Genomic DNA, 14780 nt, shown 5'->3' on the forward strand with positions numbered 1-14780 from the left:
GTGAGAAAAATCTTTTTTATCTCTTTGATTTATCCCCTGTGTTTTATCATGTCCTAGTTTTGGAAACTCACAGATCATTTTGGCTCTCTAATTCTCATATTTTGATCCCCTCTCTCCCCTTTTGTACTGTATTCTGAGAACTTGTTGTAAATGTATCCTCTACTGAATCGAAATAAAGCAAAACAAACAAACAAACAAACAAATCATTCTTCTCTTGTATTTTGAATTTTGCAGAACAAGTTCTTGTTTTTAGAATGATCATTTTTGTACCGAGGATCAACATATACTTCATGGAAATAGTACATCTATATGTCTCACTAAGAACATTGATCTCTAAGTTATTCATGTCTAATTTCTGTCTCTTCCAAGTTCCTTGTTTCTGTGTTTATCTCTTTTGCTAAAGGCTTTTGTCCAATGCATCCCTATTCTTAATAATTTACTTGTATTTCAAAGTGAAAACTCTGTGTGTGTGTGTGTGTGTGTGTGTGTGTGTGTGTGTGTGTGTGGCAGTTTTTGACTGGTGGGTCTTGCTTAGCCATTTCTTTGGAAGACCCTAAAATTTAGTACCTATATGTCTTTTTTCCTAAGCCAATCAGATTCCCCTGATGGGAATCTACCAATTGTTTGTCCTAGGGATACATGTCTACCTACTAGCATTAAAGCTGATAGGCAAGATGGCTGTCAAAGGGTGTACTGAATCACCCTAGTCATCAGCTAGTCAATAATATTCATCATTCTCATTCACAACATTCATTGCGGAGTTACTTCACCAAACACAAACATGTATATATAATTATGTTCTTTATATCACTGTTAAACATGGGAAAAGTTTAAAGCACTCTATATGTCCAAAATGAAACATTAATTATAAAGCCCATGGTATATTGCCACAGTCAAATAGTAGGTAGGCATAGTAAACAGTCTAAGGGCTCTGGTTACTGGAGTTGGATACCTCCCCAAGAGCTACTTGACTTTCGATTTCAACTGAACTGATCTTACCTTCACCTCCACTCCAACCACACACCAAAGTTGGATTAAAATAGAATAGAGGATGCCCATTGAGAATTGTAATGATGGGGAAGATAGAAGATCTCTATCCCCACCTCCCTTCTCTTTGCCAAAGGAAGGCCTTGATGCCCTGGCAATTGTCTAGAAACTCAATTGAAGTACCTCTGTTGTAAAAGCATGTCCACTGTGGCCAGTTTCAAACCACCTATGTGACATTACGCTAATGTATTTTCTGACATGTTCTCAAGTGGCTTCCATGAGTTGTGGTGAGTTTACTTCAGTGCATCACTGGAAAAGAGGCCCTAGAATAGGATAGGAGTTATGCGTGCAGCTCAGCCACCCTGTTGGAGCACTGCAGTGATTAGACACATGCTCAGCCACTAGTTCTGTGCTGCAGAATGGCCATTTACCCTCTGGGGGTGGAGAACTCTAGAAAGGAGGGAGCGATGGGATTGTCACTTAAAGCAGAAGCAAATGCTTCTTGAGGTTTTTTCTTTTTTTAAAAAAAGGAATTATTTACTGTGCATACAGTGTTCTGCCTGCCTGCATGCCTAAAGGCCAGAAGAAAGCACAGATCTCATTACAGATGGTTGTGAGCCACCATGTGGTTGCTGGGAATTAAACTCAGGACCTTTTGGAACGCAGCCAGTGCTCTTAACCAATAAGCCATCTCTCCAGCCTGCTCCTTGAGATTCTTATCCCTAAAAGATATAGAAACCAGAGTCTTGGTGGAGATAGGGAGCTTTGGTTTTCCACTCCTACCTCACCTAGCATACAGAAAAGGCACCGAGTCTAACACAAAGAATCACAGCCATCAGAGTAATAGGCAACAGGGAAATACAAGGGACTGGCCACATTTTGAGGTATTATTCTCCACTGTGTCCCTCTGTAGCCAGCTCCGCTGCAAATTTGATAAGAAGTGAAAAGTACCCCACTGGTTTTGCTCTTTTGTCCTTTGATTTCAAGGCCGCAATGATAAAGGCTACCAAGTGTGTAATACAAAGAGCACAGAGAGAGTATAAAGAGGACAGTGGTGAATCAAACAGGAAATTAAAGTTGAAAATCAGAGCTAAGCCTTATGAACCAGAGCAGGGAGGTTGAGGGGATGGCCCACAACTTTAAATCCAGCTTGTGAGAGACTGAGTTTGGAAAACCACTGCAAATTTGAGGCCAGCTTCTGATTCAACACTAGAGGCTATGAACCGAAATACATAGCAACAGCAGCTAAAATGGACTTGTTTGAACATCTCGAATACTACAGTATTATGGATCGGAGATCGCATCAATGAGCTTGCAGCCGTAGGAGAAAGAAACATAACAGGCCTTTTGAACCGATGAAAATCTTAGTATATAGTTGTCTTGGAATGACAAGTGTATAGCTATTTAGAAATTTTCTCACTTAACCCATGGCCATATCACTCTGAACATGCCTGATCCCGGAAAGTAAGCAAGATCAGGCCTGATCAGGACTGAGATGTGAGACTCTTGTTCATTCTGTTTTTTGGAGGTATGAATTTTGGATTAAACAGATTAATATATAAATGTCCACGTTACTGAAGCAGACAAAGGTGATATAAGGAACAGACATGAAGATATAAAGTTTGAAGAAATGAATTTTCTGGTACATGCATAGTTTATGTTAACACAAGGTGTGGAAGCAAGCTAGCTTCAAGAATTCTCAGGGGACCATTCATGAGGACACCTCCCTGGAAAGAGAAATGTCAGGGTGGAAAGGAGGCAGCAGCTGTAATGGTTTTACCTCAGGAATTCTCTCAGCCTACTTGTTCCTTCAAATATGCAGAGAGAACATAGAAACATAGTACAGAGTCGAAACAGAAAAATGATTGAAGTAATACAGCAAAGGTTCCATGTCTTATTAATCTTCCTGAGTAACTAGAAAGCTTGGTCTGAAAAGAGGAACAATGTTTTTCCATGATGTATCCACGAGCCAGAAACAGCTTGGCCTCCTGGAATTCTTAATATAAATTCTGTTTTTTCTCAACAGTGCTTTACAGGCACTGCTGGAAACAGCTTATTTAGCTTTGGTCACTGAAACAAATGATCTTACTTTTGACAATGGATCTAAGTATCAAGGTAAGTTTTCTGTTTTTCTTTGAGGTCACAGCTGTTTTTATTTGCTTAAAGTGTGACTGGGAAATATTCTTTCCTCAGACCTTGCCAAGTGAAGCATGATACAGTAATGTACATTTAAAAACAGGTTTCTGAAAAACCATTTACTAGGTAACTCAATTACAACACTGTTATTGATCATAAACATAGTGAACTGTACTGAAGGGGAAAAGCAGACACCCTCAAATGTGAGCTCTCTGTCTGTTACAAAGGTTGAGAGAGAATACTTTGTAGAGCAACAATAAGAACCGTCTTAAGACCCTAAGTGCTCTGCAAGCGTGGCTTCCATGTCCTGCACACTGTTGGTAAGAGTGTGAGAGGGAAGCCAGTCAGGAAAAAAATTTTTTAAAAAATCAACTAAGGCAGATTACAATTGATTTCTTTCACAAAAGAATTAAAAACATCCCCTCCATCCGTTTAAAAAAAAGTCATCTTCAAGGGGCCACTGCATTCTAGCAAACAGTTAGAAATGGCCTTTCACAGTCATTTGCAACATTGGTCTCCTTATCATGAGGAGTTGGAGAACTGACTTAAAGTCATAGAAGCAGATGGTTAAATACAAAATGTGTAAATGATAACCCTTCATAAATATAAGACATTGACAAAAGCAGAGAATACTGGGCACAGAAATAAAGTTTTTCCAGAAGAAAAAAAACTCCATTGCTTAAGGTAACAGATCTAAGCATTTTCCTACCTTGGATGGATTCTGAAAATCACGTCCCTAAAGACTGAATATCTCCTGGCACATTTCCTTATCAATTGTATGATCACCTGTTCCAACACTACCGTGTGAGCCTCCTCTCTCTCCCCAATGCCACCTCCATTAACATAGTGGTTCAACTAACATGTTCTTTATAGGGAAAATGTTCCAATTTCCCAACACAGTTCTCTTCAGTGTTACTGCAAATAGCTTGATGTTTTTTTTAAATTGTTTAACTTGGTTTTCAGCACCAATAAATCTCAACATTGTAGACTGCAAAAAAATAAAATAAAATAAAACACTGCAAACCTGTACACTAGTAAGCAGATTAAAAAATACATTTGAAGCCGGGCGGTGGTGGCACACGCCTTTAATCCCAGCACTTGGGAAGCAGAGGCAGGAGGATCTCTGTGAGTTCGAGACCAGCCTGGTCTACAAGAGCTAGTTCCAGGACAGGCTCCAAAACCACAGAGAAACCCTGTCTCGAAAAACCAAAAAAAAAAAAATACATTTGAAATATTCAAGGAAAATCTATTTTAGTACTTTCCCCGAGGCATTGAACAATGTAATCTCCCAACATTATTACTGCATGAAGTTCAAAGTAGGCCTTAAAGACAAAATCTTTCTGTAATAAAGAAAAAGTGCAAAGTAACAAAATGAAATGTAAAGTCTTTTGCAAGAATAGGAGTTTGGACACTGGTGAGGAAAATGATTTTCATCCTTCATTGTACACCTGACAACTAAACGAACAACCTCATCTTTAATGTCTGCAACACTAGTAATATATAATAGTCATGGACTTGGCCAAATACAAAAGCAACTCCCACTAAAAATACTTGTATTCATCCTACAGAACCTGAGAGATAGGAGTGCTATTCAAAAGTGTCCACATGCACATCGCGTCTGAAATATCCTTTCTATCCTGAAAGAGAAACTAGAAAAAAGACACGATTCCCTCAGAAAGCAATGACTCGATTCAGGTTTTGACTTTATATTAAAGTACCGCACAAAAACACGGAGATAAAGGAAGCGATTTCCATTTGCCGGTCACTATTCCAGCAACACAGCTTCGAGAGTTCTGCTCTCATTACAGAACCCTTCGTCTGTTCCAGGAAGACAAGACGACCCTGCGACAAATGGGACAGGTGTTATTCTCCCATAACCAGCGGTTGATGCAGTGGACGTGGTACTCATGGGAGCAAGGTAGCTCACGAAGTGTGTCGCCTTCTGTATATTCAGTAATGCAAATAGTACATGTCTTCAGTGCATCATTTTCACCAAAACTTCTCGTTGGCAAGTTATTAAGCTGTACATTGGTGGGTCCTCTAGTTAGGTGGTTGTCATTAAAGGGGTAAAGTCGGGTTGCTTCAACACCACCTTCAAACATCTGTGAGATACTTTCTGAATATTCATCAATGGAACTGGAGCCAGGGTTGTAGCTGGGGACGGAAGCAGAGTTGTTACCACCAGAGCTCCCTCTTCCACTCCATGGGAGCTCACCAAAAGCTGTTGTTCTCTGCCTTAACCTGGTTTGAATCGGAAGAGATGTAGTTTGCCTTGATCCAGTATTGAAGATTGTAAGAGTGGAAAACCTGTGAGTACTCACATGGGTTCTCCTAGTTGCACGTGTAAAGGTGCCTCTAAAACCTCCAGGTTCACGTTCATAAGTGACCGTGTTGTTTGGGGTCTGAGACCTTGACCGAGTTCTGCTAGCTATGCTAGCTCTCTGCTGGTCTTCTGCCAGCAGAACTCTTCTGACTTGAAGGTCTCTGGTTGGAGGTCTTTGACCAGATCCTGCCGCTTCACCACTGGTATCCGTGTCTGAAGAGCTTGTCCCTTGAGCGGCAGAATTTCTTGACCCAGAAGCCACAAAACGACCTCGACCTAGCAACTCAGGTCCACTTATCTGGTGTCTCAAAGTCCCATGGTGAGGGGCTCTAGAACTTCCCTCGATCTCATTTACCAAAGGCTGCTCAAAAGTCTGAGATGATATGCTATGATGAGATCTTCGTGGAATTTCATTTGCTGGGTGCAGAGAAGACCTACTTCTTTCAGCTCTGGCTCTGGTTCTTCGCTGGTGTTCTGGTTTCGGGCTTCTTGCCCTCCTCCGACCTCTGGTGGATGGCACATCTGTTAATGCTTCAGCAGAACTGTGTTCTGACCTAGGTGTTCTGGCAGATGATGTCTCAGATGCTGAATTTTCCATTTGCCTGTGGATGCTGCGATCCATGTTTTCTACACTAAGACGTGTAGCAGATGGTTCATTTTCATTCTCTGAGGTTTGGCTTCCATTATTACGGTTAACATTTGTCTGTAAACTGAATCTGAAATCACCACTGTTTGGATTAGTGTGGCTCACTGCCCTCCCGGAATGATGTCCTCTCTGCCCACTTCTTGTTGTATCGCCAGTCTGTCTGACAGAGCTAAGCCAATCTATTATGGAGTCACCATTGGACTCGTCATCTGCAGAGTCTCCATTTTCTTCTGAACTCTGCTGTGGCGGTGGCGGCAGCAGCGGCGGCGGTGGCGGCGGCCCCTCTTTAATTTGCTGTAGTCTTCTGAACAGCTCCTCCTCAGTGCTTTGACCTGGGGTGCCTAGCAAATTGTTGTCTCTCAGAAGTCGATAGTCTTCTCCGCTCAGATTATTTACAAATCGATAGAAAGCTTCTTCCCGATCCAAGCGATCCACTTGCCTTCTGCGCTGTGCTGCAGATTGGTCATTTCCTTGATCGCTGGAATCGGAGTTTTCCATCTTGATGAACAAGTGGAGGATTATCTGTCGGTTACGACATAGTACTGAAATCCAATCAACCGGACCTTCAGTTTTCTTCACTAGGCTTCGGTGGTCCTGCCAGAAGGGGACTGGCTGGGCTCTGCCGCCTCCCCTGCCCACGAGGCCGCCTAAGCTCTGCCGCTTGCCTGCCTCCTGCTCTCTAGCCTGCCTCAGAATGCCTGGGAGAGACCCGCCTCTAGCCCAGCGCCTGCCCATTCTGAGACGTAGCTCCAGCAACCATTATCTTCCCCATTGTTACCTAGCAGTGACAGAAATCCACTCAAGATAACTTTTCTTAAAGTCACCCCAAATTACCTATTGAATGTATTCCAGGTCCCCTTTCTCAGCTACTCCACAGGACTCAAGAAGTCCTATTTAGAAAGCAGATGATTCAGCCAAAGCGTACCAGGTGGGACTGGGGAAGAGGGACTGGTAGTCCTACTCGTAGGACAAACCCACTCTTCTTGCAAGGCTGGCATCACGCTGGGCAATTTAGTGAGATGGAATCTGAATGTACTTTTACATTGTAGACCGGCCGCTGTCTAAGCATGTAGAACATATTCCCTACCTTTATCAGCCATAATTGCCTTTCTTCCCCAGCCGTTTTGTCATCTGAGTACAGGAGGGCTACTAATTTTTTTGAGTTAATAATGTATCCTGCTATATTGCTGAAAGTGTTTATGAGTCAAAAGTTCCTTGGTATTACTTTTGGGAACACTTATGCAAACTATCATGTCATCAGCAAACAATGAGATTTTGACTTTTTCTTTTCCAATTTGTATCCCCTTGATCTCCTCTTGATGTCTTATTGCTCTAGATAGGACCTTAAGAACTATATTGAATAGATATGGAGAGAGTGGACAACATTGTCTTGTTCCTGATTTCAGTGGAATCACTGGGAGTTTCTTTCCATTTAGTTTGATGTTAGCTGTTGGCTTGCTGTATATTGCCTTAATTAAGTTTAGGTATGTTCCTTGTATCCCTGCTCTCTCCAAGACCTTTATTATGAAGGGATGTTGTATTTTGTCAAATGCTGTTTTTGGCATCTGATGAGATGATCATGTGGTTTTTATTTTTCACCTTGTTTATATGGTGGATTCCATTGATAGATTTTAGTATGTTGAACCATCCCTGCATCCGTGGGCTGAATCCAACTTGATCATGTTAGATGATGGTTCTAATGTGTTCTTGGAATTCATTTGCCAGTATTTTATTTACTATTTTTGCATCAATATTCATGAGTGAGTTTGGTCTGTAATTCTCTTTCTTAATAATGTCTTTCTGTGGTTTGGATAGCAGGGTAATTGTAGCTACATAAATAGAATTTGGCAATGTTCCCTCTGTATCTATTGTGTGGAATAATTTGAGGAGTATTGGTATTAGTTCTTCTTTGAAAGTCTTATATAATTCTGAACTGAAACCATCTGGTCCTGGGCTTTTTTAGGTTGGTAGCCTTTTGATGACTATTTCTATTTCTTCAGCAGTTATAGATCTGTTTAATTTGCTTCTCTGGTCTTGATTTAATTTTGGTAAGTGATATTTATCCAGAAAGTTGTTCATTTCCTTTAAGATATCCAATTTTGTGGAGTACAGGTTTTCAAAATATGACCCGATGATCCTCTGTATTACTTCTCTTTCTGTTGTTATGTCCCTATTTTCATTTCTTATTTTGTTAATTTGAATATTCTCTCTCTTCCTTTTTGTTAATTTGGATAAAGGTTTGTCTATTTTGGTGATTTTCTTGAAGAACCAACTCTTTGTCTCACTGATTCTTTGTATTGTTTTCTTTGTTAGTATTTGTTGACTTCAGCTTTCACTTTATTTCCTTCAGTCTAGTTCTCTTAGGTGCATTTGCTTCTTTGTGTTCTAAAGTTTTCAAATGTTCTGTTAATTCACCAGTGTGAGATTTTTCCAGCTTCTTTATGTAGGCATTTAGTGCTATGAACTTTCCTCTTAACACTGCTTTTATTGTGTCCCAAACATTAGGGTATGTAGTGTGGCCATTTTCATTGAATTTTAGGAAGTCTTTAATTTCCCCCTTTATGTCTTCCTTGACCCATTGATGATTCGGGTGAGCACTGTTTAATTTCCACGTGTTTGTAGGTTTTCTGGAATTAGTATTGCTGTTGACTTCTAGTTTTAAACCTAGGTGATCTGATAAGGTACATTGGATTATTCCATTTTTTTTTTTTTTTTTTTTTTTTTTTTTGGTTTTTCGAGACAGGATTTCTCTGTGGTTTTGGAGCCCTGTCCTGGAACTAGCTCTTGTAGACCAGGCTGGTCTCGAACTCACAGAGATCCGCCTGCCTCTGCCTCCCGAGTGCTGGGATTAAAGGCATGTGCCACCACCGCCCGGCTTGTTTTTTTTTTTTTTTTTGTATTTGTGGATGTTTGTTTTGTTACTGAGTATTTGGTCAATTTTTGAGAAGGTTCCATGCATTGCTGAGAAGAAGGTATATTCTTTTCTGTTTGGATAGAATGTACAGATATCTGTTAAGTCCATTTGAGTCATAAGATCTGTTAGTTCTCTTATTTCTCAGTTCATTTTTTGTCTGATTGACCTGTGGTGTAGGAGGTTGTCCTTATTTGTGTTGTTTTCATTGGTTGAATAAAGAAGCTGCCTTGACCTTTTGATAGGGCAGCCCTTAGTTGGGTGGAATAGACAGAACAGAATTCTGGAAGGAAGAAAGCAGAGTCAGAGAGAGACACCATGCTTCTTCTGCCCAAGATGGACATTGGTTAGACTTATGCCAGTAAGCCACGACCTTGTGGTAACACACAGATTAATAGAAATGGGTTAATCAAGATGTGAGAGTTAGCCAATAAGAGGCTGGAGCTAGTGGGCCAGGCAGCAATTTAATTAATACAATATCCGTGTGGTTATTTTGGGGGTTAAGCTAGGCGGGCGGCGGGACACTGCCCGCTCCTCCTCACTACAGACCTGTTCAGTGTTGAGAGGGGAGTGTTGAAGTCTCCCACTATTAGTGTGTGGGGTTTAATATATGATTTAAGCTTTAGAAGTGTTTCTTTGACAAATGAGAGTGCCCTTATATTTGGGGCATAAATGTTCAGTATTGAAATTTCCTCTTGATGGATTTTTCCTGTGACTAATATGAAATGACTTTCTTTGTCTCTTCTGATTGATTTTAGCTTGAAGTCTATTTTGTTAGATATCAGGAGAGCTATACCCGCTTGTTTCTTAGGTTCATTTGATTGGTATGTTTTTTCTCAATCCTTTACTCTGAGACTCAGAGTCTCAACCCAGACTCTGAGTCTGTCTTAGAGGTTAAGATGCATTTCTTATATGCAGAAGAAGGATGGATTTGTATCCAATCTCTTCGCCTCTGCCTTCTTATAAATGAGTTGAGTCCATTTACATTAAGGGACATTAATAGGGCAGGGAAACCTGCTTGCTCTTTGGGCTGAGGAGGGAGGAAGACTTGATTGGGGGAGGGGGGGATGGGAGGTGGTGGCAGGGAAGAGGCAGAAATCTTTAATAATTTAATTAATTAATTAATTAATAAAAGAAAGAAAAAAAGGGACATTAATTACCAGTGGTTGCTATCTCCTGTTAATTTAGTTTTCATTGTTGACAATGTTAATTTGTGCATTTTTTTTTCTTTTTCAGGATTTGCTATAATGAGATCATCAATTGTCTGTGTTTCTGTTGGTGTAGCCAGCTTTCCTTGGGTTGGGGTTTTCCTTTTAGAATCTTTTGTAGGGCTGGGTTTGTGGCTAGGTATTGGTGAAATCTAGATCTCTCATGGAATATGTTGTTTTGTCCTTCTATGGTGATTGACGGTTTTGCTGGGTATAGTAGTCTGGGCTTGCATCTGTGGTCTCTTAATGTCTGCATAATGTTTGACCATGACTTTCTGGCTTTCATTGTCTCTAATGAGACGTCAGATATAATTCTTATAGGTCTACTTTTGTATGTTACTTGGACTTTTTCCTTACAGCTCTTAATAATCTTTCTTTACTCTGTAAGTTTAGTTTTTTATTATTATGTGGTAAGTGTAATTTCTTTTGGATCCAGTCTATTTGATGTTCTGTAAGCTTCTTGTATCTTCATAGGCATATCTTTCTTTAGGTAGGGAAAGTTTTCTTCTATGATTTTCTTAAATAAATTTTCTGTGCCTTTGAGTTTAACTCCTTTTTCTTTCATACCTATTATTCTAAGATTTGGCCTTTTTATGGTGTTCCATATTTCATTGATATTTGGGATTAAGCTTTTGTTAGATTTAATGTTTTCCTTAACTGATGAGTCTCTTTCCTCTATTGTATCTTCAGCGCTTGACATTCTTTCTTCCATCTCTTGTATTCTACTGTTCATGCTTGCATTTGTGGTTCCTGATCTTTTTCTCATTATTTCTGTTTCTATAAATCCTTTGACTTGTGTTTTCTTTATTGTTTCTATTTCAGTTTTCAAGTCCTGGATAGTTTCTTTTATATGTTTGATTGCTTTTTCTTGGTTTTCTTTAAGTGATTTGTTGATATCTTCCACATTTTTGCTTGTTTTTGTTTTTTCCTCCATTTCTTTATGGGAATTTCTCATTTCATTTTCAAGAATTTCAAACATCCTCTTGAGGTTATTTTTCAGATCATTTTCTTCTGGTTCATGCATATTTGGTTGTTCAGGTCTTACTTTTGTAGGGTCTTTATGTTTTACTGATATTGTGTATGCTCTTTGGTATACAGTCACATGCCCACACTTGTTGCACACTTCTACCAACAGCAGCCTCAGAAACAGTAACATTCTTGTGTCCCTTATGTCCAATAGCAGTTCCTGTTTGCCCAGTGCTGGTTCTCTGTCTCTGTGTCTCCCACTTCTGTTTCCTAAACACAACATCAGAAGAAGGTAGAAAAGAGCTCTCACTTTACCGTTCCCTGGTGTTAGCAACATGGACACTGTGGGGGATATTAAGCCACACCTACATATAGTCTACCTAGGGCAGACTAAATCACATGGTAAATCATCAAGCAGTCATAAGTAAGGTCTTCTCAATCCTATGTGGTAGATAGACATAGTGTGTAATCACAACACTCATGAGGTTGAGGCAGGATAACTGAGCTTCAAGGGCAGTTTGGACTCCATAGTGAATTCCAGGCTACCCTGGCCTGCCTAGAGGGAGCCTATCTAAAATCAATCTGTGTCTCCTGAGTCTAACAGATCACTAATACCTTTGGAACATTTTCTAGACACAGTCCTATTACTATACTGATGAGAAGGCCCTGCTTACTGTACCATATGATTTTGCTCTAAGCTTTCTTAGAATGAGCACCACATTCACCCTTGGAAACCTGAGCAAACAATCCAACCTTGGGCAAGCCAGAGACATTGATTTCCAGGTACCTACCAGATGTTTGCATTCTAGATACAGTGAACAGTTTTGTTTCTCTTATGGTAACAGCTTCAGTCTCCTCTACCCTAGCTCTCATGGCTATTACTACATTTGTCCATAGGAGATTGACATTCGGCCAGGCTCTGGCTTTCAAAATCAAGTGTTTAAGGAACTGCATAGAAAACTGGAATGCAATACTGTCAGCTTTGACAGAGGAAAGATAACCAGTCTTTCAGAATCTATTGTTTTTGAGTTATGTTTTCCACAGGTGAACTTGGGGAATGGGACTTGGATATGATACCTTCAGCATTCTGGAAATTTCTTCAGCATCATTGGAGTACTGGATTCAGTGGTTGATTGCTGCAAGGATATTTTTTTCTCATCTTTTATTTATAGATTTTATTTTATTTTTCTATTTTATTTTCTTTTCCATGCAGTACTGGGGTTGAATTCCTGGATCCCATTCACAATATGCTAGACCTCTACTACAAGCCTTTACTCTCACATATTTTCCTGGTCTCTTGTGGGATTCCCCTCTGCATGCTGTGATTATATTAAAGAATAAAGAAAAGTGCTTTGGCCTATAGCAAGGCAGAACTTAGCTAGGCAGGAAAAACTAAACTGAATGCTGGGAGAAAGAAGCCAGAGTCAGTGAAAAGCCATGTAGCCCTGCGGGAGGCAGATGCTGAAACTTTGCCAGGTAAGCCACAGCCTCGTGGCTGTACACAGATTAATGGAGATGGGCTAATTTAAGATATGAGTTAGCCAGAAATACACTTAAGCTATTGGCCAAACAGTATTACAAATAATGTGCTTTCTGTGTGATTATTACAGGACTGGGCGGGACAGAAACCCCCTACAACAGTCTCTGTTTCTCTACTTGTTTTTATTTTGGTTGTTTTAATTTTGTTTTGTTTTTTTCATGAGTTGGTCAGAATAAATAGGATAGTTTCTACTGTCCATGTAGAAAATCCATCTGAACTTTCTCCTCAGCATGTGACTCAGAAAACATTCAATAACACATACCCTGGCCTGATAAAAGAAGTAGTCCTATGTCTGGTTCATCTGGTAGAGAGGCACAATAACTAAAGGAACTATTTTTAGAAGGAAAAGCCCAGGCTTTCCAAATGCAGACATAGGAGAGTGTTTTAATCTATGGCTTCAATAACCCTGGGTCTTTTACTTATCAAATGCAAGAACAGTAAAGTATTCCTCGGGTCATTGTATTTTAAATACTAAGTGCATGCTGTCATTTTAAAACATAAGTCCAGCATTCATGTGTACTTACCAAAGTCCCTGGAAACATTCCATTAGGATGTATAAACTGAATATTTGAATTCACATTTACTCAGTTGTCAGAAAGAACTTATTGAAAGCAGGCATTCAGGAATTCTGGGTAAAACATTCATCAGTGTCATGTGGGCACCTCGTAGTACCATGTTATAGTATTTTTTGTCAGAACCAGAACCACTTTGGGAAAGTAGGGGAAAGTTCAAGTGACCTCTGCAGAAGGTTCTGTCATGAGTTCATTCTTGGGACATGCTCTTTGCTTTCATAAGCATATTGTGCAATCCCACAATTCAAGAGAGGTGGATGTTGGATAAATGTCACCGGGTCAGGATTCCCTTCGTGTCTAATGTGGAGGAGTTGTATTTATTTTACAAAGCTCAAGTTTCAGGAAGGGAAAATGCCTTTACTTTAGTCCTGAGAAATCCACTTAAATGTAAACTCAGACCCAAAGGTTCAGGGGAAATCATGAGTCATAAGACCTGTTGATGGGATGCTGCTGCTGGCATCTGGAACACACTCACACCATTTTTTGTTCTCTCTTCCTCTTTCTCTCTCTCCATCTCCCTGTCTCTCTCTGTCTCTGTCTCTCTGTCTGTCTGTCTCTCTCTGTATGTGTGTGTATGTTCACATGTGTGTGCTTGTTCTAAGGATGAGGGACTCACACGTGTCCTGGAGTTTTGCTTCATGTGTATGTGTGAAAGAGCTTCAGGTTCCCCCTTACATTATCCACTCTCAGATACACCCTCACTCACCTCTCAGCCCAATACAGACAAGTTTTAGTGAATTCAACCATGAGTCATGTTGCAAAGTTATCCCTTAGGCCACCCTTAACACAGTCTGTGGTTTGCAACAGTTAGGAAATTATCCCCAGAAGCATAGTGGAATTAGGACACCTTGCTAGCTCAGCTCATTTTTTTTCAGAATAGGTCTTTCCAGATAGTATCATCTATACCAAAAGGCACATAATCAGTGCCTTATGAGGTTATTTGACACAAATGTGGTTAAAGGACCTTTATTTTCCCTATAAAACAGATGCCAGGAACATGTCCCTTCTCTTTATCCAAGCATCTATGTCAGGACATCTCTTCATCAGCATACCACCCTCAGGAAACCATGGGCTTTCCATCCTTCTCCCCTTACCATCCCCACACAAAATGTTGATTTTGGTTGAACATGGCAACTAAACACAGAAAAGAATCTTATGAGCTAAAGGTGAGGCAATCTTATGAATGAATACCATGAAGCAGAATAGCAAAGAGTTAAAGGGAGAGGAATTTGCTGTATCCAAGCAGCCAGCCTAAATTAAAATTCACATTGATCTGTTTTTAACTTAAACTGCCAAAGCCTCTATGTTCTTTGTCCTGCCGGGTCTCTCCATTCATCCAGCCCACCAACCACCTGGTCTCAGATCTCTGCTGGTTGAGTGGGAACCCCCAGAGCACAAGGTCAAGCAATGACCCCGCTAGCTATCCACCAAGGAAGGTTTGGGTCACTGCCCTTTCAGAAATTTGCCTAACAGGTCGGGAAGGGGTAGGGA

The 14780-nt window shown here is 40.3% G+C and overlaps 1 protein-coding gene and 1 long non-coding RNA gene across 2 annotated transcripts in view; both read right to left on the reverse strand.

Annotated features, from left to right (window-relative positions):
- Window positions 1-14780, reverse strand: part of LOC130867712 (uncharacterized) — a 145931-nt gene that overhangs the window by 96758 nt on the left and 34393 nt on the right. The window lies entirely within an intron of this gene.
- LOC130867711 (E3 ubiquitin-protein ligase RLIM-like) lies at window positions 4926-6590 on the reverse strand. Its single transcript, XM_057759835.1, has one exon. The coding sequence runs from the start codon at window positions 6588-6590 to the stop codon at window positions 4926-4928; it is 1665 nt and encodes a 554-aa protein (XP_057615818.1).

The sequence above is a fragment of the Chionomys nivalis genome, chromosome X, assembly GCF_950005125.1.
Source record: "Chionomys nivalis chromosome X, mChiNiv1.1, whole genome shotgun sequence".
NCBI classification, from domain to species: Eukaryota; Metazoa; Chordata; class Mammalia; order Rodentia; family Cricetidae; genus Chionomys; species Chionomys nivalis.

Excerpts from the sequence above, each read along its gene's own strand:
- LOC130867711 (XM_057759835.1), bottom strand. The coding sequence starts at position 6,590 with ATGGAAAACTCCGATTCCAGCGATCAAGGAAATGACCAATCTGCAGCA.